A 27,704-nucleotide genomic window follows, 5' to 3' on the forward strand; every position below is an offset into this window, starting at 1 on the left:
TACTCATCGCCAGCATCTGGAGACCCAATGGCTCAAGCCTGCTGGCAGTGCTGCCCCTGGCTTGTTCTCCTCTGTGGTACGTGCACCCCAGCCTCTCCTGGCAGGCAGCTCTGACCTTTCTCGCCAGGCTCAGAACAGCTTGAAGTAAGGGCTACTCTCAGGTTATCGATTTTTCGTCTCTTTGTCACCCTATCTTGCAGAAGAGGTTCCTGGTGGGTCCTTCAGGACTTGGATCAAATCTAGTTTGGCCCCTTTCCATTCCCGGACAAAATGATTGCATCGCTTGTGAGGTTGATGACTGTTTTAAGATGACTGCAGGAAAGGCCTTGCAGAAGGGAGCCAGGTGGCGCACACACCACAACGCAGTCTTTTAGGGATGATGAACCAGTGAGGACTAGAGGACTTGCTGCCCAGAAAGTTACTAAGAAGAATCCTTGAGGTTCAAGGATGGAGACTTTTTGATAAACTAACTTAACAGGATTCTTACTGGAGGCAGGCCAGGGTGGTGAGGTATCAAGGGGGAGGGGGATAAAGAATCTGATCTAATCTGATCTTAAAGGTGATCAGCTATTGAAAGGGGGAAGTTTTCTCTAAACTGGCTTAGGAGAATTCTTGATAGGACAATAAAGCCCTGGCAGGACAGGGCAGGTACAAAGGTCAATGTTGAGGTTTTGCCAAGAAAAGAGATAAGGGGAGATGTGACATCACCTCCAGGGTGTCCTGTTTGTTATCAAGATACCCAGTTCAGCTTCACACCACTATCCCTGGTCCTGGGAAAATGTCTCTTTGTTCTCTGACAGCAGGACCTGCTCATTCAGCATCCAGTTACCCCATAGGCACCATCCCTGTATTGGAGAGCTGCCTCTACAGAACTGGGGGTTCATTTCCTTAGATTAACAATATGGGTACCATTGCTCCTTTGAATTTAAGAGGCCAAGCCATTGAAGCAGAGCTCTCATGATGTTACAACCCAGCTGCTTTCCTTCTGTTTCTCAAACTATTTTTAAGGTAGAAGTATGGCAACTCAGTCTTTCATGGCCCCAGGGAAGTAAGCCCCCTAAGTGTCAAGAGGTAGAAAGAAGAACTGTAAGAGATCACTGGAATTTCAGCTCAGGAAGGATCTCTTTTACCCAGCTCCAGTGCCTGACACACAGTAGGCACTTTAAAAAAATTGTTCAGTGAATATTGGGTAGCTTTCTTAGGTTCATACCAAATTGGGTACAGAGCCCAAACCGGAAAACAGATCTCTGTACACTCTGTATCATTGGTAGCACCCACCCCCATTTCCAAGACCACTTCCTATGCTTGAACTGGTCAAAGATGAAAAGGGAACCCCTGTTTCTTTCATGGTCCTGAGAACTAGAACTGAGCATTTTTATATTTTTTTGAAGTATGGAAATGCATTACCACTGAGCCACACAGCCAGCACCATCATCTTCACCCTCCTTAGATCGCCTAGGTTCAAATCTCATCTAACCATGGATTCACTGTGGCAAAACCTATCAAACCTACATAGATCTTGACCTCTTCCATTACAGAAAGTGAATTTCTCACAGCGCTGTCACAAATATCAGAGGAGAGATAATTGAAGCCAATTGACAGTGGGACTGCATTCTGGGAAATATACCATTAGGCATTTTTTTGTTACACAATAACATGGAATGTATTTATAAAAACTTTGGGTGACTATAAGATTATTAGACTATATAGTTTTATATAGAGTCATTGTTATATATGCAGCCCTTAATTGATCTCAATAGTGTTATGACTATGCAGGCAGTTAGTTACATTGTGGAGCTCATTTCTATTTTGTTCTATATTATCTTTTGAGACAGAGCCTCATGTATACCAGGGTGGCTCCAAACTTGCAACACAGCCAAAGCTAATCTTGCATTTCTGCCCCTCCCTCCCTAGCATTGGTAATACATGCATACAGTGCTATGCTCACCTGTAAATGACCGAGTTCATATCTGGCACATAGTAGGAGCTCTTTAAATGTTTATTCACTTTTTCCACCCAGTGATGGTGTTGGACAAGAATTTCTGTTTTATAGTTAATCGAAGCCTAGAATAATAAGCAGATACTTTGACTGTAAGAAAAGGGTACAAGTGACCCTCGAGTTTAAATAAATCACGCGCGCGAACACACACAACACACACACGCCCTCTAGGGCATTTCTAAGAAAATTTGATTTTAAAATTTAATCTATACAATTTTTTTCACTTTACTAGACCCTAAAAAGACACAATTAGGTTAGAAATGGAAACATAATGTGATGAACACTGAAACTTATCCAGAAGTGGCAATCACTTGTCAATGAGTGTGACCCAGGGTGCCATTCAGTTTCAAATCAGCCGGATTTCCCATGAAATGTGATTATTTTTAGTCTTAAATAGAGTTGGCCAGCCTGGTGTGTTATAAAGGACACAGGTCCTGCAGGCTTGGGGAAGATGTCCCTTCACTCTGTGAGAGCTCTCTGGTCCCCCAAATAACCCCAGATTTCTCTCTCATTTCCTAGCATGTGCATGGAGTTACCCAGAGCCTAAGTACCTTGGAAGAGAAGACATAAGAGACTGTTCAACCAACCCTCCGGTAAGGCTTTGGCCCCACATGCCTGCCTTTACCCAGTCATTCTTTCCATTTCCTAGCTAGCCTTTCCTGCATCCTTTCTTCTGATTTCTGTCCCCTGGGGTCCCTGTTTCTTACTAAAATCTAGCAGCAGCAGCTCGGGTATGCAATATACTCACCATGGGTGTTCCACTCCTCAGCCCCTCACATTTCCACAGCTTGTTGGCTTCTCTCCTGGCCTAGGACTGAGAAGCTTCCACCAGAAGGGAGGCAAAGAGACTGGGTGGTAAGAGAGACAGACCACTAGCAGGCTCTTGGCCGAGGCTAGGCAGATGTGAGGAAGCAAATGGGAGGAATAAAAACAGAAATTCTAGAGCAGCACTTCTCAAGCTGTCGTTTGTGATCATGGGAAAACACTTATTTCTGATGATCTTAAGAATACCAAGGGTGATGGGGTGGGTGGGAGGGTGGGAGGTAGCTGGAGAGATGTCTCAGTGGTTAAGAACACTGACTGCTGCTCTTCCAGAGGTCCTGAGTTCAATTCCCAGCAACCACATGGTGGCTCACAACCATCTGTAATGGGGTCTGATGCCCTCTTCTGGTGTGTCTGAAGACAGTTACTGTTTACTCGTATAAAATAAATAAATAAATAAATAGATAGATAGATAGATAGATAGATAGATAGATAAATAAATAAATAAATAAATCATTTCAAAAAATGCTACCACTTGGTAGCAAAATCACAGTTATTAAGTAATAAAAATAAACCTATGGTTGGAGGGTTCCTAAGACCACTAGAAATATGTTTTATTTTCCTTGATGGTCACAGCCTACAGGTTGAGAACCACTGTTTTAGAGGGAACCTGTGTGGACGGAGGCCAGAGATCTAGAGGATCTAGCTAAATGGCAAAGGAGGGTTGATGTTGGCAAATGAGAACCAAAGAGAAGGTGGCCAGCTTCCCAGCTTGCCTCTAGAATCATTCTTTCCACGGCTACAGAGGGTAAAGGTCGCTGAGCAAGAGTGGGCCCCAGAGTGGCAGACAAGCTCCAGTAGTAGCTGAGCCTCAGGATAAACATAGAACATCTGCATACAATGGCAGATTTATAGGACCACTAGAGCTGTCAAATGGATTAGTAAGCCACAGCATTCTCAGATGTGACCAAATCTGAATTTCTTGTTGAAGAGAAAACAAAGCAATCAAGGAAAAAAAAAACAACAACATGGTTTTCATTTGGAAGATAAAAGGCCCTCTAAAGAAATAGTTGGCTTAAGGAGGAACTTTCTGAGAGATGTCACATATGCTAGGGTACTCATTTACTTTCCAGTACTATTTGGGGCCAATGGGTCACTCCTGGGAGAGTAGGGTTGCTGGATGGAAAATAGGGCAGTTAGTTGATCATGCTTCAGTTTCAGATGTTAATATTTTGGTACTAAAGTGTGCCTCAAATAGTGCATGGGACATATGTAAATTAAAATACGATCCCTTGTTTAGTGGAAAGTCAAATCTAACCAGATAGGTGGCCTGTAATTTTGTTCACTAAATCTATCAACTGTACTCTCAAGATATCCCCAAAGGGTCTGCCCATAGTCTGGCCTGGGACCAAGAATGAAACCCCTGTAGTTTTTCATCTACATATCCAGTGGACATTCAGGTCCCTTAATTCTTCCACAGGGTCTTCCAGCTCTATAATATCTCCATCTGTAGTTAGCTTAGACCTCTTAATTTAGACTAACAAATGCTTATTAGGGTGAGATGGCTCAGTAGTTAAGAACACTGACTACTCTTCCAGAGGTCCTGAGTTCAATTCCCAGCAACCACATGGTGGCTCACAACCATCTGTGATGGGATCTGATGCCCTCTTCTGGTGTGTATGGTGTTACTCATACATTAAATAAAAAACAAGCAAACAAACAAAACACATGCTATCAGCAGCCATCCCATCACTATTAAGTACCCCTAAATACCCCCTAAACTCACCCCCATGAAAAGCTGGGAGCTTTCCTAGAGGCAAAGTCCCAGGCATCATTTTATTTAAACAATGCATATGTTATCTGTCAGAACCTACCAGTTACTGCAGTCAATACAACAATGCGGCTTGCAGCTCTCCGCCAGCAGATGAAGACCTGGAATCTCTCTGCCTATATCATCCCAGACACAGATGCCCACATGGTAAGGACCAGCTCTGCTCTCTCTCATCTCCTCCCTCTCAAGGACTTGGGGTTGTTGAGCCCTAAACACGAGCCACATATAAGAGCCTGGTAAGACATGGAAGCTGAAGACAGAAAGCATTTCATAGCAAAGAGGATAAAAAATGGAAAGCTTGTCATACATTAATTTAAGGTCAACTGAAAGAACATACCTGTTTACACTGGAGGAAAAACAAGGCCAAATTTTCTTGACACCATTATAAAAACAACATTGGTACCAGGGATATGGCTCAGTTGGTAATGGCATTTGCCACCAAGCCCAATAACCTAAGTGCAATCCTTAGAACCCATAATGTAGAATATCCAGCTCTCACAAGTTTTTCTCTAACCTCCACATGCACATGTCTACACACACACACACACATGCTCATGGACATGTATGTACACACAAAATGTAAAAACTTAAGACAACTCTGGAAGTGATTTTGACCAATCCTCAGATGACAACTCCAGAAAGAATGTTTAGGCTGTCACTGGAAATGGGCCTGGAAGAATTCTAAGCTCCATCCTGGTCCAGCTTGTCGCAGGCCCTGTTGGTTGGACTAGTGTAATGATCCAGGGTACTAGATGATATAGACATGGGCAGTAGACTGAGGAGAGAAAGCAGACAGAGAATAAGGTGATGGTCTCTATAAGAATCATTTTTCCAAAATAGCAGCCTTGCCTACTCAGCCTACCTTTTCCCACCAGTAGCTGTGTCTCTACCTCATACAGTGACTTTTCAAAGTCACTGTAACTGCTTCAGTTAATTTCTGACCTGCTGGGGATGCTTAAAAACTTTGACTAAATATCCAAGCTTCTTTCAGCGAAACTAACCATGATGTGCCTTCAAGGATGATGAGAACTAACATAAAGTCATCTTGTACCGACAGTCCAAAAGAAGGATGTTTCAGTGCCAGTATATAAAATGGCATTGTGTTTGCATATAATATATACAGGCCTTTCTATATGCTTTAAATCATCTCTAGAAGGCTTATAACACCTAACACAATACAAATGCTATATAAATGTCACAATACTGTTTTGCTTATGGAATAATGATGAGACATTGGTATACACTAAATACAGTGTCATTTCCTCCCATTATTTTTGACCAAGGCCAAGGTTGATGGAAGCTGCAAATATAGAGTCCATGGATATGGTTGTCTAACTGGCCAATGTACGAAGCCCTGTGCAAAAGTTATTTATGCAGTATCCAATATAGTGTGCTAGACTGGAAAAAAAGACATGATATTTTTTTTTTGAATTAGGCAAAAGTTTTATTTCCAAGCTCTTCAAAGATTATTACAAACACAAACCTTCCTTCTAAAAATGTCCCCCAATTAAATCAAGGGCACATCACCCCCAATAAAATACACGTGACATGAATTCTTTTAGGTCATAATCTCTTCATATTTTGTTTTTAACCAATTGCAGTGTTGTAAGTGTAGGTCACATTTAAACATCTTTACAGGCATGAGCACACTTTTAAAAGCTACAAACACAATTTTAAATTGTAAAGTTTAGGAATAAAGGAAGATCTAACAGGCTTCACACGGGAGGGACAACCTAACAATACATCACTCTTTCCTTCTCCCAGTCTTACTGTCCACGTAAGACCATTTGCTCATTGGGAAATGAAACAGCTCTCCTTTACAAAATCAGGGTCCCAATTATTCCCCCAATTTTATACTTTGTTTAATTTAGTAACTAAATTTTTATCAAAAACATTTATTAGAGTATAAAATGTTAGGAAAATTACAAATACTCGGGTTTTTTTTTTTCTTTTGAAATACAACATTTCCATCCTGAAAAGCAAATACCCAGTAAACAAAACACGCCTCTATCCCAGGCAGGGCCTGCACAGGCTCCATGACGGAACAGATGCTTCCAATAAGTTTGGTAGTGAGGTTAAAACAAAACAAAACGTTGCTTTCTGTAGAATTTTGACCTAGGACCAGGCCACAAAGATGATTTGGCTCTTGAGATCTGCTTTCTAGGGACTTGGCGGTAGTAATCCATCACCACGTGCACACAGGTTCCTCAGAGAGCTTCCTCCCAGTCTTCAAAGTAAAGCACAGGACCTGGGCTCCCGGAAGGGGTTGCTTCCAGCTGGGACACCACCCAGGAGCAGGGTGTCTCTGCATGCATTCTGTATGCAGTACTGCTAAAGCTCCGCAGCTGCCTGAGAGACCTTGATCCTCTCCACGCTGGGCCTCCAGCTTCAGCTGCTCCACCAGGCGCTGCAGGGCGCTCACGCTGGCCCCGGCAGACATGGCGGCTAAGTCGGCGGGGCCGCAAGACATGATATTTTAAGGGGAATGCCAAAAGTCATGACCCAAGACCATACTGAGTCTGCATTATTATCGTGGTGGTAAATTTTGCAGAACAGTCTGGTGTAATCAAGTTCAGTGATAGACTTTGGGCTCTATATCCCCAAGAGACACAGTTTTTGAAAGGTAAAGAAGACAGCATGCTGAAGGAGCTATAGAGACTTCCTAGAAAAAAAAAAATCCCTGGTATGGCAAGACAGGAAAACACCAAGATGTAGTTGTGGCCTTCCACTTGGTACCCAAATGCGTAAAGAAAGTTAATGACAGTATTGTTGATTTCCTAGAGTGAGTATGTTGGCAAACATGATCAGAGACGAGCATGGATTTCAGGCTTCACAGGGAGTGCAGGTAAGAGCCATTATCTGCCCTCATTGGTTCTGTTGGTAGACCTGAACTGGTTATAGAGGACCTGGGTTGGCCAGTTCCCCAGCATCCAAGACCACAGGCTAGTATTCATTCCCATTCTCCTCACTCCCACAAACGTAGCATGTTCTCCGGGTCAGATATGTCATACCCCACTGGCCACACTTCTGCGCAGGAGCTGGCCCTCTGGGCTTCTTTCCCATGCTTTGCGACCTCTGCCATAGCCAGCCTAGCACAGCACTCCTTAGTGCTGATTTCTGAAGGAATTACTATTGCAACATCTATTAACAAAGAGCCTGCTCTTCCTTTCACATAATAGTTCACTTAGGGATGAAATTTCACTTTTAGGATGTTTTTACAGAAATCACTCTACATGGCTGAATGAGACATAAACCTGTCTCATTTGAGGTCTCCCCTCAGGTTTTTGAAGAGCCTGACCCTGTTCCCTTAAATGATAGGCAGCTCCCTTTGTTGACCCTCACAGATTTCTTCCTGAGCCTCAAGGTGCTCTGCCTCCCCCACTGTGAGCCCTTACTCTCTCTACCACATTTGCTGTATTTGTATTCCCCGTCAGCCCTCAGGGAGGCACCTAGTTTGATGTCTTATCAGCCCTCATTTTTTTTTCTGAGAACACCCATGTGCAGCATTAGTTCCTTTGGACTGGCAGGAGCCAACCAGATTCTTTTCCTACTTAAACTTCTAAAGGCCCTCCCTCTATAAGCACCAACAGCACAAATCAGAGACAGTTTGCCCAATGAACTCTCTTTGTAGTTTCCCCTGAGGATGCCTTTAACATCTATCTCTCTTCCCTCCAGTGAGGGAGAGAAGCTCACTCTAGAGACCCTTGCTGCAGAGCCAATACTACAGTACACATTCCACAAAGTTGTGTTCTTCACTTTCATCGTTATTCTCACCTCTAGACTTCTCCACTCTGCTGCAGGTACTGCTGTGGTGACCATGGGGAAAGCAGCTGTCTGGACCGACAGTCGCTACTGGACTCAGGCTGAGAGGCAGATGGACTGCAACTGGGAGCTCCATAAAGAAGGTAGAAGGCTCATGTGAATTTGTGTCCCCAGCCCTGGACCCTAGACTAGGTTTGGGGAACTACATACAGGTGAGTGGGTATGCGATGGTGCGTGGCCTCCATGGGAAGTTCAGGAAATAGGAGAGCATCTCTGATCTTTGAGGTAGACATAAAAAAAGAAAAGCATGTGGCAGACAAAGTCTGCCCATGGCATCTGATATTCACTAGTCTGGGAAATGACTTTTGTTTCTCTCCCATCTTCCCAGTTAGCATTTCTTTGATTGTCACCTGGATCTTAGCTGAAGTCCCTGATGGAGAGAATGTGGGCTTTGACCCCTTCCTCTTTTCTGTTGGTATGTTCTTCTCTTAGTCCCTGGGTTTGCATGAGCTGCTAAGGAGGGTGGCTCAGCCTCCTGGGAGGCACACATGTTTGCTTAGGGAGAGGGGATCTTGAAGTTGCGGGTGTAGAAATATTTTGTAACAAAGAGATAGTCGTGAATTGTGTAATAAAAATATGTTAAAAGAATGGATCCAGATTTTTGTAAAAAACATGAATGCAGAAAGCCAACCTAGAAGACTTGGAATAACTAAGATCTAGTGGATAAACAGATCTGGGATGTTCTTGATGCCAGAACCATCCTCTGAGTTCCGAAGTCTACCAATCATGTTATTTGGAGTCTCTTAGAAAACATTTTCTGGAAGGTATCTTTGTGAAGAGGACCTTTCAGGGAATACAGCTCCCCAATCTCTGGGGCCTCAGACAGATAGATAGCCCATACCATCAAAGACTTCATGAATATGCATTCAAAGTCTCTTACTTCCAAACTAACCTCTTTGTTGGCCTATCCAATGACTTGAACATCATCACCCTTCCTCTGACTGGTGACATTATATCCTAATAACAATGGCCTTGTACCTCAAAAGGACTGTCCCCAATCACTGATGCTTTTAAAAGACCAAATTAGGGTCAAGGGCATATAATTTGATAGTAGAGTGTTTGCCTCACATCCACAAGCTCTTGGGGTCAAGCCCTAGTACTTCAGCAGGGAATGAGGCAGAGAAGGGCAAAATTACCTAACTGACAGTGGGCAACATCAATGTGGGAGTAGGACAATCAGGTTTATAAAAACAGGAAAAGACAGATGGAGGATGTATTGGGAAGGAGAGGTATGCATTTCAGAGGGCTGGAACCTGAATCAGGCTTTGGAGCCATAGGAGCTAAGCAAAGGCAAGGCTGTGATACTAACTTTGCCTAGACCGGATTTTCCTGAGTTGTAATGGACAAGGGGAATGTGACTCCTTCCTATCTCTGCAGATTCCTGGAAATACTATGATCAAGAACTCCAAGACTCCAACAGACTCCTGGTATCTGTTACAACCAACCTTGTCGACCTGTCATGGGGGTCAGAGAGGCCCCCAGTGCCAAGCCAACCCATTTATGCCCTACCAAAAGAATTTACAGGTGATTCCATAGGCCTATCCTCCTTCCAATTTTGTATGAACAAAGGTCCCTACCAGCGTAATCCCCAGCAGCTGATTTTTTTCCTTAAAAATATCATTAACCAAGGCAACAAAGTAATGTTTGACAAACTACCCAAGATGCTTGGTTAAAATGTAGAGTTTTTTTGTCTCTCTCTCCTCACAGAGTCCGAAGGTGCTCAAACTATATTTAGATAATACTGAAATAAGCATTATTTGGATTCGAAGAAAGATACAGCAGAGAGAGAGAGAGAGAGAGAGAGAGAGAGAGAGAGAGAGAGAGAGCGGGAGAATCAAAGAAAGTTGGAACAACAACAACAAAAACCCTTTTCTTTTTTATTTTTAAGTTTCCATTATACTTTTTTGTGTATGATGTTTGGCCTGCATGTTGTCTGTGCAATCAGGTGTATACGGTGCTTGAAAAGGCCAGAAAAGGGCTTCAGATCCCCCTGGGATCTGGAGTTGCAGATGGGTCCGAGTTGTCATATGGGTGCTAGGAATCGAACCTGCATCCTTTGGAATAGCAACCAGTGCTGTTGACAGGTTGAGCCATCTCTTCAGCTATCACCTGACTCTGTCTCCCACTGCTCAAACAAAACCTCTCTTAAGAGAGAAGAGAGGCCCCATGATTGTAGGCATTTATCTGCTAGTGGAAACTGACTGACTCGTTCAGCCTTTTACCTCTGATTCTACTCTAATGAGGGATTTAGATTTTGGACAGAACTGACTTGAACAGAAGAAGTAAATGACTAAGCTCAGTGTCGGTCTGTGGCACAGCAGAGGGTTTTGGCTGGACCATAAAAGAAGGTTAATTGACCCAGAAAAGTCTAATATCTGTAACCAAGACCTCACTGGCATTATCTTAATCTGATAGAAAAGATCAGTTTGCCTTATAGTTCTTGTAAGCAATAACTGAATGCTGGCCAGGGCTAGGGGAGCTATTATGAATCAGGGTCTTGGACACTGACCTCCCTGGAAATTCTGAATGGGCCAATGGAGTTGCATTTCTTGTCACATTGAGCAATCTGAAAACCCCCTTTCCACACACAAATCCACATATTATTTCTGATTTAGACAGGAGTCGAGAAAGAGAAATTTCAAAATTGTGGCTATGATGAAACAAGTAGAAACAGTGTCCAATTTTTTATCTGTTCCAGTGTAACTTGCAGAATCATTCTTTGTGCACCTTGACTTAGTTTCTAAGAAACGTGCTATGAGTGTTTGATCATAAATACCACTCATCTTACTCAGATATAAAGGCTTCCATTGTGCCAGAAAAAGGTGAAAAAAGACTACAAAGGATTGAGACAAAATTCATGTGGATTTTGTCACTTCCCATAAGCTAGGAGATACTGAGACATCATTAGATTTCAAGGAAAAGCCATTTGAAATCAGAGCTTAGCCCAGAAGCCAGAGAACAGAGTTCAGCTTCAAGATGCCTAGACAAAAATGAATTTTCCTCTCCAGCCATGTCTAGGTGCTAAAGGTGGTGTGGAAAGGCAAAGGCATGGATGGGGTGGCTATCATATGAAAAGTGAGCTGCTCCTCACTCAGACCATTTGTTTGTAATTTTATTTTCTCAGAATAGATCATAGTCACACATCTTTCTTATGTGGGTTATAAGTTTTTGGGTATTTTGTTTTGTTTTGTTTTGTTTCTGGGACAGGATCTCACTTTATAGTCCAGGCTGACGTTAAACTTACTCTATTGCCCAAACTGGCCTCAAACACACAGTGATTGGCTTGTTTCAGCCTCCCATAGAGGTATGGGCCAACATACACAGTAATACTTATGAATCTTTTTTATAAATTGAATAACTTTATTTTAAAAAACAAAGATAAATTTTAAGCATTTTTGCATAAAAGTATATGAATACATTTTTGTCAGTACTTGATTTTTTTTAAAGGTTTGATAGTATGCATTGAAATCTTACTAGTTACAATGAGCATAAAGTACATGTAAAGCAAATTACTTATGAATCTTAATCAGTTTTAAGTGGAAGAAGCCACAACTTGTATGATTCCATTTCTATGAAACACCCAGCATTGGCAAATCCATAGAGACAGAAAGTAGATTAGTAATTCCTGGGTTGGAAGGAGGAGAAATGAGTAGGAACTCCTTAATGGGTACAAGGTTTCCTTTGGGGATGTTGAAAATGTTTCAGAATTAGATACTGGCAGTGGTTGTGCAACAACGTGAGTATACTGAAAGGCAGCTGAATTGTGTACTTTATGGAAGCTAAAATGTCTTGTTTTATCAGAATAAAATAAACTTTAAAAATATACCATACCCAAAGCTTTTGGTTCTGGTTGAACAGTTTTACCCATTTGCATAAAGTTTTTTAATAGCATTAAGTTATCATTTCTGTATCTGGGCCCAAGTAGGAGTCTTAATGCTTATGACATTCTGCCAATTTTTTTTCCCTAGTGCTGTCTAGAGAAAGACTTTCAGTGCCTTGCAAGAGGCAGAAAGGAGATAAAAACTAAACTCCTAGAACCTAGATACATATACTCTAGGAAGAAAAATACTAGACAAAGTTGAAAGACCATTTAAAATACCAGACATGTTAACAAGAAAGCTCAGTATTAGTACATATTAGGAGTTTGGGTCAGGCGCATCACACAGATATGGGTTCAAATCCCAGCTGTATCTCTTCAGCTATGAAACTCCGGGCAACTCACTCTGTCTAAAGTCTCACTTTCTGAATCTGTAAAATGGCAGATGCAACAATTAAACCAACACACAAGATGTGCTTAGTCCAATATCCATGGCTGGTTGAGTGCTGGAGTTACTGCTGAGCCAAGTTAAATGCAATCCTTCTAGAGCAGCTTTTCTGTTCTTTCTGTGTGTTTATTGACAGGTCACAAAAAAAAAAAAAAAAAAAAAGGCAACATGAGACTCAGCAAATGCCTTTCTACATCTTTACAAATGTCCATTCATTTGATCTTTGTAGCAAACCTATTGAGTTAGATACTACTGTTCCAACCCAACCTCATCTAACAGGTGTGTAAAATGAGACATGGAGCTGTCGAGTAATTTGCTCACCACCACACCCAATTACTAATAACGGGGCTGTGGTTGAAGCCCCATCTGGGTTAGGGGGCAAATCATTAATAATGCAAGTCAGATCTCGTTTGATGATAGAATTCTACCACTTTTGGAAATATGGAGGGCTGGAGTAATTCAGTCATAGAGAACTTGCCCAGTGTTCAAGGTCATTGGCTCCTTATCTTCCACCAGAAATTAGGGAACACTTCTACTCTTGGGGAGTGTCCCAGGATCCCTGTGCCAAAAATGAGGTATGTCATTCATACTTTCTTTGGGTTCCTTTGCTTCTAGGAAGTACTTGGCAGGAAAAAGTATCCAGCATCCGAAGCTATATGCAGAACCACACCATGGCTCCAACTGCGGTCCTTCTATCTGCACTTGATGAGACAGCCTGTGAGTGGGGATTTATGAACACGAGTGGGTCCGGCAGTCCCAAGTCTCCTGGGTCTAGCAACATACAACTTTTCCTAAAATAACAACATATTCACCAGCTCCTATGATCTCCATGCTCATAGCCTGTGGAAACTTAGAGGGGAACAGGACAGCTGCTCAGGGCTACTGAACAAGGAAGCCAGGGAGTGCCAAGCAAGTGGGTAAGCCTACAGGCCACCTGAGAACTGTATTGGCCAGGGCAACTGTGTAATTATGTCTTCTTAGGAGGAAGAAGGCCCACAAAGCCAGCAGCCCTGGCTGTCATCCAGGCCACTCAAAGTCCCAGCTTTGATACTCAGAGTAAACCTATTCTGTCCCCACATGGCTAAAGACTTTCTGCCCAATTCCTATGGCTGAACTTCAGACATTTGGAGGATTCGCCAATGCTTAGTGCCGCATGTCACCCACCTATCTCCATTTTATGGAAGAGACACCTATAGCTCTCTTCAACATCTCAGTGATCTCTAAGAAAGTTGAGAACCATTCAGAGGCAGATGCCACAAGCTCTTGTCAGTAGTAACTTGAAGCCAAAATGAATAGTGGAACACAGGTGTCATAAATGCTGTCCCCTATTCAGAATGTCCATCAATTCTTTTCCAGGGCTCTTCAACCTTCGTAGCAGCGACATCCCCTACAACCCCTTCTTCTACTCCTATACACTGCTCACAAGCTCTTCCATCAGGTACAGCTTTTTCTTGGCTTACTGTTGTGACTTCCTCCAAATGCCACCTTATCCTGTACCACTGATGTCATGGTCTTCACAGTACTCATACATTTGGGTACCTTCCACAGCAGACTTCTCTAGGAAACCTCCCACTAGCTGTTCCTGACCCCTTGACTTCTGGTCCCAGTGAACCCAAGTCTAATCCCCTGGTTCTCTAAGTTGGCTCCCCGTGACCCTTTGGAATCAAAAGACTGGTATATGCCTCTGATTCCATGTGTTCTCCTTAGTAGACAGGAACTCAGGACCCTCCTGGTCTTCCCTCTCCATATAGGTTGTTTGTCAACAAGAGTCGCTTTAGCCTCGAGACCCTGCAGTACCTGAATACAAACTGCACATTACCAATGTGTGTGCAACTTGAGGACTACAGTAAAATTCGTGACAGTGTGAAGGCCTATGCCTCAGGCAATGTGAAAATCTTGATTGGGATCAGCTATACTACCTATGGGGTCTATGAAGTGATACCCAAGGTAGGTTTGCCAGCCACTTGCCTTCTTCTGCTCCGGGCAATAACAACTGACAAAGTGGGACCCCTCTGCCATTGGGCCGAGCCAGTTTGTTGGTCAGCTAATGTGCACTGTGTAGCTGTGTTGAACTCATTGATGAAAGACTGAGGAGGAGGAAGAAGAAGAGGATGAGGAACAGGCAGGAGGCAGCAGGAGTGTCTGTCCACAGAGCCCATGGACAACTTTTTTGAGGAGACTAGACAAACTTTAGCCTGGTCAAGAAGCTTTAGAATCAGATGGGCCTGATTCTGATTTGAGTTCTTTTCCTAAATGGCCATGCAGGGACCTTGAACAAGTAGCTCACTCCATCTAGATTTCTGTTTCTTTAAAATGGTAATGATGTTGAGCCTTACAAGAGTTGTGTGACTTCAAGGATATACTGCTTGTGAAGTCCATTGGCTGACATGGTATATGCTTGGGGGCGGTAACCACTCTGGTGTGTATAAAAAACTTTCACTGCTTGAACAGCCTGTGGATTCCAGCATGCCAGGCCTAACTGTTGGTACTAGGACAATGCTCATCAAGGAAACCTATATGCAGGAAGCTAGGAAAGACCTCGTTGGAGGAAAGTAGCCGAAGGAGAGGGCCTGGTCATGAAAAAGGTCAGCAAGTCTTCGTCTCACGCCAGCTGGGACTTCTCTGTCCTTTGTAAGCACTGCTCATCTTGGATGGTGCATCCAGCTCATCTTTTGGTCCATGTTCTCAACAGGAGAAACTCGTGACAGACACCTACTCGCCAGTGATGTTAATCAAGGCTGTGAAGAACAACAAGGAGCAGGCCCTCTTGAAAGCCAGCCACGTAAGTTCCATGTGGCCCTTGGGGAGAGCTGTCTGATGGATTAGTCTTCCAGACAGAAGCCTGGGGAAGACTCTAAAAGAAAGAAACAGCAAACATCTATTTCTCTCTATGTGGCTATGTAGATATTGCACGTGCTCACCGCGTTGCTTTGAACACTGCCTGTATTAAATATGTGTTACCTTAACAATTTCCTGCCTGGCATGAGAATGGCTCAGTTTTTAGAAGATTCTTAACATTAGGATAAAAGACCTTATTATGGAAGATTTTTTTTTCCTTAAGAAAAAGATTTAATGTATACTACAGAGCAGAAAATAGCCTAAGATTCTCCATGTTCCCATTACCCAGTTCCAATAATCCAGTTATGCCCAAAGCTGTTTCATCTGCCCTCCCCCCATGCATGACCCTCCCCTCCAACCCTTGCTGCCGGATTATTTTAAAAGCAAATCCCACATATCCTATCATCTCAACTGTCACTGCTTCAGTGAGTATTTCTAAAGATAAGAAGGCTTTTAAAAACATGAGCACACTCTGATTAGATATAAACATTAACGAGAATCCTTTTGCTATCCGGTAGCCAGTAAAAATGTCATGTTTTTAAACCACTCAGTCCCAGGGCAGCTATCTGATCGTCTTCCCTAAGGGAGGAGGCTGCCACTCTGGCCTGCCTTAGTCACTGTTCCGGCTTCAGGTGCGGGACGCTGTGGCTGTGATCCAGTACTTGGTCTGGTTGGAGAAGAACGTGCCCAAAGGCACGGTGGATGAGTTTTCTGGGGCAGAACACATTGATGAGTTACGACGGTACTGGACTTATTATCTCTTGGCGCAGGGGTGGGGAAGTGAGGAGTAATTAGTCCCCTTAGGAAGAAGAAAGATCCTGCTTGTATTTGGAAGTGAGATTGACAGGTTCGTGGGTGGTCTGGGAGCTGTGCTTGGGGTGTTGGAAGACATTCTCCAGCCCTGTTGAAAGCGGGACAACCCAACAGCACCCCCTAGCGAATGCCTCAGACACGACTTGCTCTCCCTGGAAAAAAACCTGTTTGGGCCAGGGGGGCTCTGGGACACTTGGGAGCTCTCAGTAGAAAGAAGGCTTCTTAGGGCAGCTTGAATAGTGTCCAGGTTTGAGGTGCAAGACATAATACACGGGTGGGATGTTTTTCAGATCCCCAAAGTAAAATAGAGGCAGAAGGGCAAGAATTGGTGTCTACATTATCTTTCTCTGTGTTTGAGTGTCCTTCCACTCCATATGTGATTGGACAAAGCCGGGGAAGGTGGGGCTGGCAGAGGAAAATAGAGTCAGGTTGGGGTGAAGGCAGCTGGACATTTGCTGTGTGACATATCCCAGTCACAGCTTAGTCCCTGAGCCATTCATTATCTGACCAGTCCTTACCTTGCCTTGCCTAGGAATGAAAACTTCTCCTCTGGACCCAGTTTTGAAACCATCTCTGCTAGTGGCCTGAATGCTGCCCTGGCCCATTACAGGTACTTCAGAACAAAGAACTGTCTGCAGTGCTTGTGAACAGGGGTCAACATACAAGGTTTGGGGCCTTCAGGACTGTGGGTGGCTAAGGGAGGAACTCCTTTGCCATTTGGAATCTCCTTGAAATTAAAGGGCTTGAATGTGGCTTTTGCCCCCCCCCCCAAAAAAAATTCAGGGATTTGGGGAGTGTTTGGGTGCTTCTGGGGTCTTCAGGGGTCAAGGAAAGCATGAATGCTGTGAAAAGCTCTTTCTGTGAATTTTTTGTTATCGATGTTTCTGAAATAGTTTTGTTTGCTTAGAGTTTTGTTTTGCTGGTTGTTTGGTTGGTTGGGTTGGGTTGGGGGATTTTGGAGTGTTTTGTTTTGTTTTATGGTGGTGGTGGTTTAAATTTTTTTTTTTTGAGACAATGTTTCATTTAGCCCAGGCTAGACTCAAATTCATTATGTAGTCAAGATTAGGCTTTCTGATCCTCCTGACTCTGTTTCTTAAGGGCTGGGATTAGAGGTGTACACCACCACAGCTGGCCTGAAACAGGGTTTTTCTTAGTAACTCGGTCTGGCTAGCAACTTGTGATTTCAGGCATGAACAATCACATAAACACCCACAGAGAAAAGACCTGTCTACTCAGCCTCCATCAACTATAGTTACTGAAAAATATAAGTTAGACAAATACTTGGTCTCACAGAAAGCAAAACACAGTAGACCTGCCTGATAAAATTGGGAACAAACTAACCAGACGCATCAGGTTGGCCTGAACTTGACAGAAAAGGAATCAGGCCCTACAGAGAAAGACCTGGCATGTCTAAGCCTTCCCTTCCCCGATGCCTCTCAAGCCTTATACCTCAGTCCCCTGAAATATTGTTGTCCAGCCCTATTCTTAAAGTTCTCTCTCTTCCTGTCCCCTCCTTGGGGCCCTCTTGGATGCATCAAGAACTTACAGAGAAAGAGAGTTCAAGCCCAAAACCTCTTTGCTTTGCTGTGGACCTCTTGCAAGCCTCTTGCCTCTGTGGGCTTGTTCTTATGCAAGGAGAGATGGCCAAACCAAGTAGTCTCTTAAACTCTTAGCTCCTCTTCCCAAGGACCAAGGTCTTGCTTGGCCATATGCAGGATAAATAGAAGTATGCTGAAGACAACATCTGCAGCTGCAGTTAGAGCCAAGTGCTTCCCAGGGGATTTTTTTGGGGGTGGAGATAGTTATTTCCCCAGAGAAGAGAGCCTGGAAGGCTAGCCCTCAAGTAAAGGCAGTTCTTCTGTTTCTCCTCAGCCCATCCTCAGCTCTACCTAGTGCAGGGTTCAGAGTGTCTCTTCTCAGTATCTGTTTTCATTCCTAGCCCGACAAAAGAGCTGCACCGTAAGCTGTCCTTAGATGAGATGTACCTGGTGGATTCTGGGGGTCAATACTGGTATGTACACCCCATCTTGCCTTGGTCTAGTTCTCAGCTCACACATTGTGGGCTTCTAGAGGCTGGCTGAAGCTGGCTTTCCCGGGTCATGGGTCTTCATTTGATTAAAGCAGAGAACTGCATTAAATAAGCCCCGAGCAGCCTTCTCGTGTTCTCATGGCAGGCATCTGAACAGTAGAAAACACACAGAGATTAGAATAATGAGGGCACTCATGCAGCACCTGGGTGCGAATTAGAAAAGGACTCTACTTGCTTAAGGAATTTTTTTTCAATTCTGCAAATGATTTACACAGATCTGCCTGACTGCACAAACATGAACACCTATGTTCTCACCCACTCATGCAAGCCCTAAACATAGCCCACATCAGAGTCATTAAACCCAGCTCCTTCCCTGTGGCAAAAATGAGGGCCCATGTTAGGTTGGCGATGGAGGCAGATAAAAGACGGAGCCCTTTAGATGTGATCCTTTTGTACAGTGTCAACCCACACAGTCTAGTGTGACAATCATGCCTAATGAGCTAACCATATTCCTTTGAAATGTGTGGCTAATCATTCACAGTTTCATTGGATTTCCCACCTTCTGTCCTGGGGAAAAAACGGAGGCTCTTGTTCATAGCACACCTCTTGAGGGGTCAGTTTGCCATGTGCTCACTTTAGCAGCCCATACTTATCACTAGTTTGATGCTGTGTGAACTTGAGATGGCCGCAAAGAGGAAGTAAGTTTGTGGGGGCGTGTTGGGTTGGGGCATGCTCAGAAGAGGGTGAGGTAAGGAAATAGTCACCTCACTTCCTCTTCTCTCCTGAGGAAGAAGTTCCCCATGCCCCATGACCTACTCTCAAAAAGCTGCAGAGTCCTAGGACCCTGTCTTCATGCCTACCCCCATGGAATGGGTATGCTTAGTGCCTACCTGGGGGAACCACTACAGCTAATGATTGTGAGTTGGACCTGCTGTGTCTGGCTTCAATTTCATGGAATTCTGAGCCATGTTCATAACAAAGAGCATCTTATGAGGAGTCAGCATTTTCTCCAGCCTGGCTTTAACCAAATCCTGGGAAGGGAGATGACCTCACTGCCTAACGGCCTCAGTGGCCTTATCTTTAATAAGGAGGCCTGCTCTGTTGTCTTTTGTGAGGAGACCCAGAATTATCCTATAAATGGTAAATGGCTGTGATTGTGGGGATTTTAGGGTAGTGTCGGCTTCCTGATCCTCAGTCTTCCATAGTGACTTTTACATTAAGAACTCTACTAAGTCTCTTTGTTACATCGATGCTGAGATACTGATGGTGGTACCTACCCTCCCTTCCTTCCCTCCCATCCATCAGTCTTTCTTTCTTTCTGAAATGATCTCACTGTGTAACCCAGACTGGCACTGCCATCACAATCTTCTTAACTCAGCCTCCTGCATCCTAGGCTTTCAGGCATGCCTGGTTCTCTATCTTCCTTTTGCCCTTTCCCATGTCCTATTCCAGCCCAGTCTCTCAAACCTCAGTAGAAACAAAATACAACAGAAAGCACATGGCCCTGGACCCTCCTCCCAAGTACTCATCAGAATTAGATGTGTTAGTTTCCTCTCTCCACAGGGATGGGACCACAGATATCACCAGAACAGTACATTGGGGTACTCCTACTGCCTTTCAAAAGGTAAGCACTGGACCCCAATTTTTTTCTTTCAGTTTACTCTGAGTGATCACCTCATCAAGAACCCTTTCAAATTAATGGAGTAGAACTGAGGCCCAGACATGTTATGTAGTTTGTCCAAGGTCACACAAGTACCAGGAAAGCCAATGCAAACCACCACCAAGACCTCAGGCCATGTGTCTCCTCTTGGCATGTCAGTCTCTGGATGTGCAGATATTGGCCATCTGTGTGCTCAGCCTGCACTCTGCAAAAAGGACAAAAATCTATCTCTAGTGGAGAAATATAGCACATGATATTGCACAGATCTGAAGGAGCTAGAGCTGGTCGGTAAATAGGGATGACTACTCAGCTGGAGTGGAACCTGGGACACTGGCTGGAGTGGGTGGGCCAGGGAGCTGCTTGCATGCAACCAGCCGGCCGGGAACACAGGAGGAGATGCCCTGTTCTGTGGACCTCCAGGAATTCATAGTTTAGCTGTCGAGGAGTCTGTTTCCTCTGAGCCCCAAATGGCAAACCAGTGCAGGAGTATAAGGAAAAGGAAGTGACCACATGGCCACTAGCAGTGACCAGAACAGGTCACCATTACCCATCTCTTTCCCCCAACAAGAAACCTGCACTGCCACATGACCAGGTCCAACCCAAACTTCAGGCCTTAAGACAAACTAAAAGTAGTTGCTAAGGCATGGTAGTTCGTACTGGGAGGTAAGGACAGAAAGCTTTACTGTTCAAAGCCAACCTTGGCTACATAGCAAATTATAAGCCTACCTGTAAGGAATATAGGAGTAACCAGGCTAACTTTGCTTGAGCATTTGCTCACTGCCTTCTACTTTGTTGTCAGCCCACATTATCTTATGACTTTAGCAACCAGGTACCATTAGCACCCTATTAAATATGAGGAAACTACGGTATAGATAGGGGAGAGAGTCAGGGAGTGGCCAGGCCAGGATTCTGGACTTGAGACAAAAAGACCTGCCTGCCACCAACTCAGTCACTACCCTCTACATTTGCTCCACATATGACAATGACCCCTGTATATGAGCCTAAGAGAAGCTCGAGGTGTTGGCCCCAGCTTTGGGAACACCTTTCTTCCTCCATCTTCCAGCACCTGAGTTACTACACATGAGAATGTGTCTCCTACCCCTGGTCCTGGGCCTCCATTCCTGTCTGCTCTAAGACAAAGCAGCTGGAATTCCCTCCCCCCTCCTCTTGTGCTCCATATTACCTCTTCCTCCCCTCTCTTTACCAGGAGGCCTATACGCGTGTGCTAATGGGAAACATTGATCTGTCCAGACTCGTCTTTCCTGCTGCTACATCAGGTAGATTTCAGAAACCAGACTGGACCCAGGCACCTTAGGCTCTGATTTTTATGGGACTTGGATTGCTATCCTGGGAGGCTAGTGGGATAGGCCATCTCTCTCACATAAAGAAGGAAGTTTAGCCAAGAAAGATGACTTGCTCAAGGTTCTACATAGGGTTAGGGGGAGTACTGGGCTTTGAACCCAAGTCCTCTGCCTTTTAATCCAGTGCTGTTGCTCAGAGGCAGGGAAGGTCAGTGTGGGCTTCAGAAGTCATATACAATTCTGGGAGGAAGTCACTGTTAAAGTCATTGTCAAAGTGCTAAGGCCTATATTGTGAGTCATCAGTCCAGATAATGAGTCTAATGTATAAAGTGCTAGAGATAGTGAGGGTTTGTGCTGGGTTCATCAGAGAGAGACTTTCTAGTTTCATCTACCAGCCTTTCTCCATCCCACCCCAGTATCCTCCTAAGAGCTGTTATCTGGGAGGGGGGATGAGATGGGGAGGAAGATAATATCTGAAATGTAAATACAGAGAATATCCAATTAAAGCAATTTAAAAAAGAGCTGTCATCTTCAGGTACCACCCTAGAAGTTGAGTAGGAAAGGCTAAGGTAGACAGTCTAGGTCCATCCATGGATCAGAAACAACCTCTTTTCCCTTTCAGGGAGAGTGGTGGAAGCCTTCGCTCGAAGAGCCTTATGGGAAGTTGGGCTCAATTATGGTCATGGGACAGGCCATGGCATTGGCAACTTCCTCTGTGTACATGAGTGTAAGTATATTCGCAGCCATCCATCTATGTTTGACCCTCTCCTATAAAATAGAGCCTTCCATACCCATACAATTACCACCACCACCACCCCAAAAATGTATGACCCACCCAAGGTCACCAGATGGGGAAGGATGCTCCAAGGGCTAAATGAAAAATTCTGCCAGTGAGAGAACTAAGGCCTGTTGACTAAATGGTATACACCCCGAGAAGGAAAAAGCAAAGCCTGCATGGTATGTTTCAGTTCCAGATATGACAAGTTTTTCTAGCGATACCGAGGGACCTCCCCTCTAGCTACCTGTTCTCCCCCCAGAACCTGCTCACTTCCAAGATGGTGAAACAGAGAGCTAAAACCATGCTTATATCTTCCTTCCCAGGGCCAGTAGGATTCCAGTATAACAACATGGCCATGGCCAAGGGCATGTTCACTTCCATTGGTAAGATTCTAGAGTCCTTCCACCCCACTACCCAACCCCAGAGTAGAGTTATCTGGGGAGGGCAGTCGTATGCACCCATCTTATGGAGCATGCTGAGCAGTGGGCTCTACCACTGCTTTCCCCCCCAAATCTAGACCCAAATGGTTATCACACCTTTACTCCGAGTCCCTCTGCCCATTCCCTCCTTTTTGCTGTTTTGTTTTAGACCATGGTATGTAGCACAAGCTGTCATTAAACTCATTCTATATCTGAAGCTGGCCTGAAGTTCCCAGTCTCCTGCCTCCACCCCTTCAGTACTGGGATGGCAAGCATGTGCCAGTACCCCCTGGGCTTTCACAACTCTCCTTTTATCCTTGGGAAATGGTTTCCAAATGTATACCCAGACTATGGAGTTGTCTATCAAATACCGGGGTAATAGAGCAACGGCACACAGAGATTAGAGCCCTAAGGAGACTCCAGTCCTCCTTACTGGACTACAAAGGAGAGAAAGTGAGGCCAAGTTTTACCTGAGAGGATTTGAGGCCTGGCATCTAACAAGTTGTGGGGCCGACAGAGCCAAAGCCACAGACGCTAGGCTGCCAGGCCCTGCAGTTACTTGTGGGTGGGTATAGGCAGCCTGGGCATAGGTCTGTCCTTCCCGTGGCTTAGTATCACTAGCATCTCTATACATATCTCTCAGAACCTGGATACTACCATGATGGGGAGTTTGGAATCCGTCTTGAAGATGTCGCACTCGTGGTAGAAGCAAAGACCAAGGTAATATGCCATGGGCTAGACACATGTTCAGCATGACTCTCTCTCACTTTGGGATGAATGGGAGTAAGGAAGGCCAAAAAAGAGGGGCATTTGATGTACAAGTATACATTTACCTGAAGTCTTACTCGGACCCTTAAGAGTTCTATAAATCCGTTTCTCAAGCTGCACACTGGGATCATCTGGGAAGCTGGGGTTTTTGTTTTGCTTTGATTTTTAATATCAGTGCCAGGCCCCGCTCCAGACCAAGTGAATCAGCATCCCTGCCTTAAATCAGTTGTTCCTCGTGCACATAATAATCCCCAGGGGAGCTTGTTAGAAATAAAGATTTGATATTCTAGCAACCAACCAGATGAAATACCTGGATATAAACTTTAAAAGACTTACACAGAGAAACTCGGCTAAGGGACATAAAAAAAAGATTTAAGTAAATGGTGCTCTCTGGGAGGAAGCCTTAATATTATGAACATGCCATTCTCTGTAAATTGATCTATAAATTCAAGACAGCCTCAATTTCAATGTTAAGTGGATAGTTTTGTGACTTCACTGATGATAGTAAAGTTTATTTGTGAAAATAAACATGCAAAGTGGCTAGGAAAAAAATACTCAAAGCTTGAGGAGCGAGAGGGAAAACTAGACCTATCCCAGCCTAGCAGAAACTATCCTGGCAAAAGGAAGGCGGCACTGGAGAGGAAACAGACAGCGGGAATAATGAAACAGAACAGGCAGTCCAGAAATAAACCTCTAATTCACATAAACATGGGGAGTTAGCTGGTGCTTCACCACAGGAGGGAAGAGAGAAATCACTCCACAAATAGGCAAGGGAATGAATGATTAATCATTTCGGGGAGTAAACAAAATGGTGTTGTTGTTATAGCAAAGCAAACCCCCAGATGGGCCAAAGAGGGTTTGTTATCACATAGTCATTGCATGAAATCAGAGGGACCATGTACATTGATCATCTCCACATGCCCCTTACCCGTTCTTGGCTCCCTTCTCCTGCTGACAGATGAAATGAAGTTTCATGGTGAACAATAGAACCACTAAGGCCTACAAGAAAACCTGTATAGACTATATATAATCAATCCCAAATGGGAAAGGACCTTTCAAGAAAAGATCCAGAAGCAATGAGGAAAAGGGCTCAAAACTAAATTGAATAGAAAATGTCTACATGAAAATCATATCATAGTCAAAAGATATTTCAAGGGCTGGAGAGATGGCTCAGTGGTTAAGAGCACTGACTGCTCTTCCAGAGGTCCTGAGTTCAGTTCCCAGCAACCACATGGTGGTTCACAGCCATCTGTAATGGGATCTGAGGCTCTCTTCTGGAGTGTCTGAAGACAATGACAGTGTACTTATTTATAATAAATAAATCTTTAAAAGCAAAACAATAACAGCAACAAAACAAAAGGATGTTTCAAAAGTTAAGTGCAACAAAGAAAGAATGAATAGTCATCATTTTACTGTGGACTCCTATAAGATCAAAACTGGGAGAAATGGGCAAAGGATGTGAAGAGACGGTTCAATAAAATGAACAATAATTCAATACATGTGAAAAAATGTTCAATGGCATTCTTCAACATATAGAAATTAAAACATGAATAGACTAGCATATCATTTCCCTAGGTTTAGTATTAAGTAAAAGTACTAGAAGAAGATTCAGAGAAGTGTGTATGGTAGGATCCACTTTGTGTAACTTTTTGAAACTTATATATATATATGTATATGTATGTTTATATGTATATACAGTTACCAGATTAGTAAAACTTAAGAGACTTTGATAATACTCTGTGCTGGTGAATATGTGGTATAGTGCATTCTCATTCACTATTGAGAAAAGTATCCATTGGGACAAACTTTGTGGAGGGCAGTTTAACAATATCTTGCAAAATATTCATTAAAGTTTCTATGCCTTTTGTCTCAGCTATCTCTCCACCAGATGTTTATAAGATCCAGATATAGTCCCAAAAGTTCAAGATGTTTACATAGTCAACAGCTTGTAGCACTGATTGTAATAGTAAAAAAAAAAAAAAAAAAAAAAAAAAAAAAAAAAAAAAAAAAAAAAAAAACGTAAATAGTCCCCAAACCCATGGCTGCTTCGTAAATCAGGGTATATCCCCATACTTTAGACTCTTACACATCCCTTTTAAAAATGATCCTGGAGCCGGGGAGATGGCTTAGCAGTTAAGAGAATTTGCTGCTCCTATAGAGTAACCAGGATCAGTTCCTGGCATCCCTTAAGCTGATAACCATCTGGAACTTGAGTTCTTGGGGATCTTTTGGCACCTGTGGGCACTGACATGTGGCTCAGCTATAGCCTAGGCTTGATCCTTAGGACCAAATGAACTAGACCTGGTGGCACATTCCTGTCATTCTACACTCAAAAGTAAAAGGAAGAAGGATCAAAAGTTCACTCTGATACACAGTGAATCTGAAAACAGCTTAGGCAACAGGATACCATATCTATAGATAGATCGATAGATGGATAGACAGGTAGATAGATAGATAGATAGATAGATAGATAGATAGATAGATAGATAGACAGACAGACAGACAGACAGGGATGAGATGAAATAATATTTCTAGATTATTTAAACATAGGTCCTAAGGTCCTGCCATAGAGACTCTTCCTCCAGTGGGGTTCAGTTGGAAGTACTCTCTGCAATCCAAATATTTAATGTGCTCCCTACAAACTGTTGATGCTCACACTTTGAGAATCAAACAAGAGTCTATTCTAGGTTTTAGGAAGCAGGAAAGAAGCAGGAAGTAGGATGCTGAGCAGTAGACAAAAGAACTGGCCAAGAGAAGGGACTCTGCAAGGCTCAGGGCTAGCTGCAGTATCCAGATCTGGCAAGAACCAGTCCCCTGTGCTCCTGACTCCTTCCAGTCAGTGTCTCAACCTCCCTCACTTTTCTTGCTTTCTTACCTTCCCTATGAAATTTCAGTACCCAGGGTCCTACCTGACTTTTGAATTGGTGTCCTTTGTGCCCTATGACCGAAACCTCATCGATGTCAGCCTGATGTCCCCAGAGCAGGTAAGTGTCCTTAGTACTGCCTACTCTTCAGCCTATGAAGAGGTGACTTCCAATCACATTAGTCCTCTCTCACCTCTCTTCCCTGTAGCCTAAGGACTTCTGCCCTTCACCAGGAAGATCCACATTATGACACCCTGGGTACTCCTTGGGAGCATATTCTCCCAGCTTGTCAGAAATCTCAAAGCTTCTAGAACTTTCTAGTCAGACCGACAAGCCCCAACTCAAGTTAGTAAAGCCCTAGGGTATCTGAGACTGGGTTTCTGAGCTCTGCTACCAAAAGGCATAGGAAGATGCAGTTCCTTCCCCATTCTGGGCCCCCGTCTCCTCATTTGTAGAATGGAGATGACTACCATTTCCTTCTTATTACTGTGCCTCCTCTCCATGAGCATCACTATATTATTAAGTGACCACCAAGAAACGTTGTCTCTGGCAAGCCCCAGAAGGTAGCAGAGGTCTGAAAGTGGCTGGGTCCCTAGTCCACAGTAAAGCTACAGTCATGGGGACTAGATGGTACCAAGACCTCATCTTTTGGCACCTTAGCTTAAAGCCTCTTCCTTTTGCAGCTCCAGTACCTGAACCGCTACTACCAGACCATTCGTGAGAATGTAGGCCCAGAGCTGCAGCGCCGCCAGCTGCTGGAAGAGCTGGCGTGGCTGGAGCGGCACACGGAGCCCCTGTCAGCCGGGGCCCCTCCTACCACCTCCTTGACCTCTGTGTGGGTAGCCTCTGCCCTTGCCATCCTCAGCTGGTGCAGCTAGAGGCTCCAAGTCTCCTGTTGACTGTTCACTTGGGTTTGGGGATTCATTTACTTCTGCTCAGCTGTCTTCTCCCTGTTGCCCTACATGTCCCAAGGGCCCCTGATGGCTCACCACCTTGAAGCCACTGCCCTAAGCTTCTTCCAGAGCCAGATCCCAGGCAGCATGGTCTACATTCTCCCAGATGTGCATACCTCCTCATGGACTTCCACCCCTGGGCCCTGGGATACCAAAGTGATATAGCCTGCTACCGTGAGTTCCTGTCTCCCAAAATAAAGGACCCTGTAGGGTAATAAACCTATCTATAGGGCTTCATCCTATCCCCACTTGCTGGAGAAGGCCACACACTGACCTCAGACTTTCTAAAGCTGCCTCTGGCCACCACCCTTACCCGCAGGCAAGTAGCCTGTTTGCTGTGTTTGGTGAAGGAAGTGACTGAGTATTCTGGTCTCAAACTACCACTGTAGTGTTACCAAAAAAAAAAAAAAAAAAAAAAAAAAAAAAAACAGAAAAGTAGGAGTCAGCTGTGGCCAGGAACTGAAGAGCTCAGTGGGTAGCATGTATCAGTCCTCTGTGAACCCACAACTCCTTATCTACCAATGCACCCCTTAACAAATGAACACATAGGGAGTTAAGGCACAGGACTTAGACTGTGAAGTAGAAGAGGGAATGAATGACAA

At 44.1% G+C, this 27,704-nt stretch overlaps 1 protein-coding gene and 1 pseudogene across 2 annotated transcripts; one reads left to right on the forward strand and one right to left on the reverse strand.

Annotated features, from left to right (window-relative positions):
• Positions 1-27: 27 nt before the first annotated feature.
• Positions 28-27,257, forward strand: XPNPEP2 (X-prolyl aminopeptidase 2; the record flags this gene model as incomplete). The annotated part of the gene is made up of 21 exons (XM_080910490.1): positions 28-76; positions 2,519-2,592; positions 4,629-4,739; positions 7,374-7,437; positions 8,393-8,497; positions 8,743-8,829; positions 9,792-9,938; positions 13,295-13,396; positions 14,036-14,117; positions 14,431-14,626; positions 15,372-15,461; positions 16,150-16,259; positions 16,863-16,940; positions 18,270-18,341; positions 19,923-19,983; positions 21,227-21,296; positions 21,943-22,047; positions 22,422-22,481; positions 23,161-23,237; positions 26,180-26,269; positions 26,833-27,257. The coding sequence occupies 21 exons, from the start codon at positions 28-30 to the stop codon at positions 27,025-27,027; spliced, it is 2,025 nt and encodes a 674-aa protein (XP_080766616.1). The 3' UTR covers positions 27,028-27,257.
• LOC308415506 (guanine nucleotide-binding protein G(I)/G(S)/G(O) subunit gamma-10-like) lies at positions 6,822-7,032 on the reverse strand (annotated as a pseudogene). Its single transcript has one exon. The product of its transcript is annotated as a guanine nucleotide-binding protein G(I)/G(S)/G(O) subunit gamma-10-like (transcript).
• Positions 27,258-27,704: the final 447 nt, after the last annotated feature.

This window comes from Micromys minutus (assembly GCF_963924665.1).
Source record: "Micromys minutus genome assembly, chromosome: X".
NCBI lineage: Eukaryota > Metazoa > Chordata > Mammalia > Rodentia > Muridae > Micromys > Micromys minutus.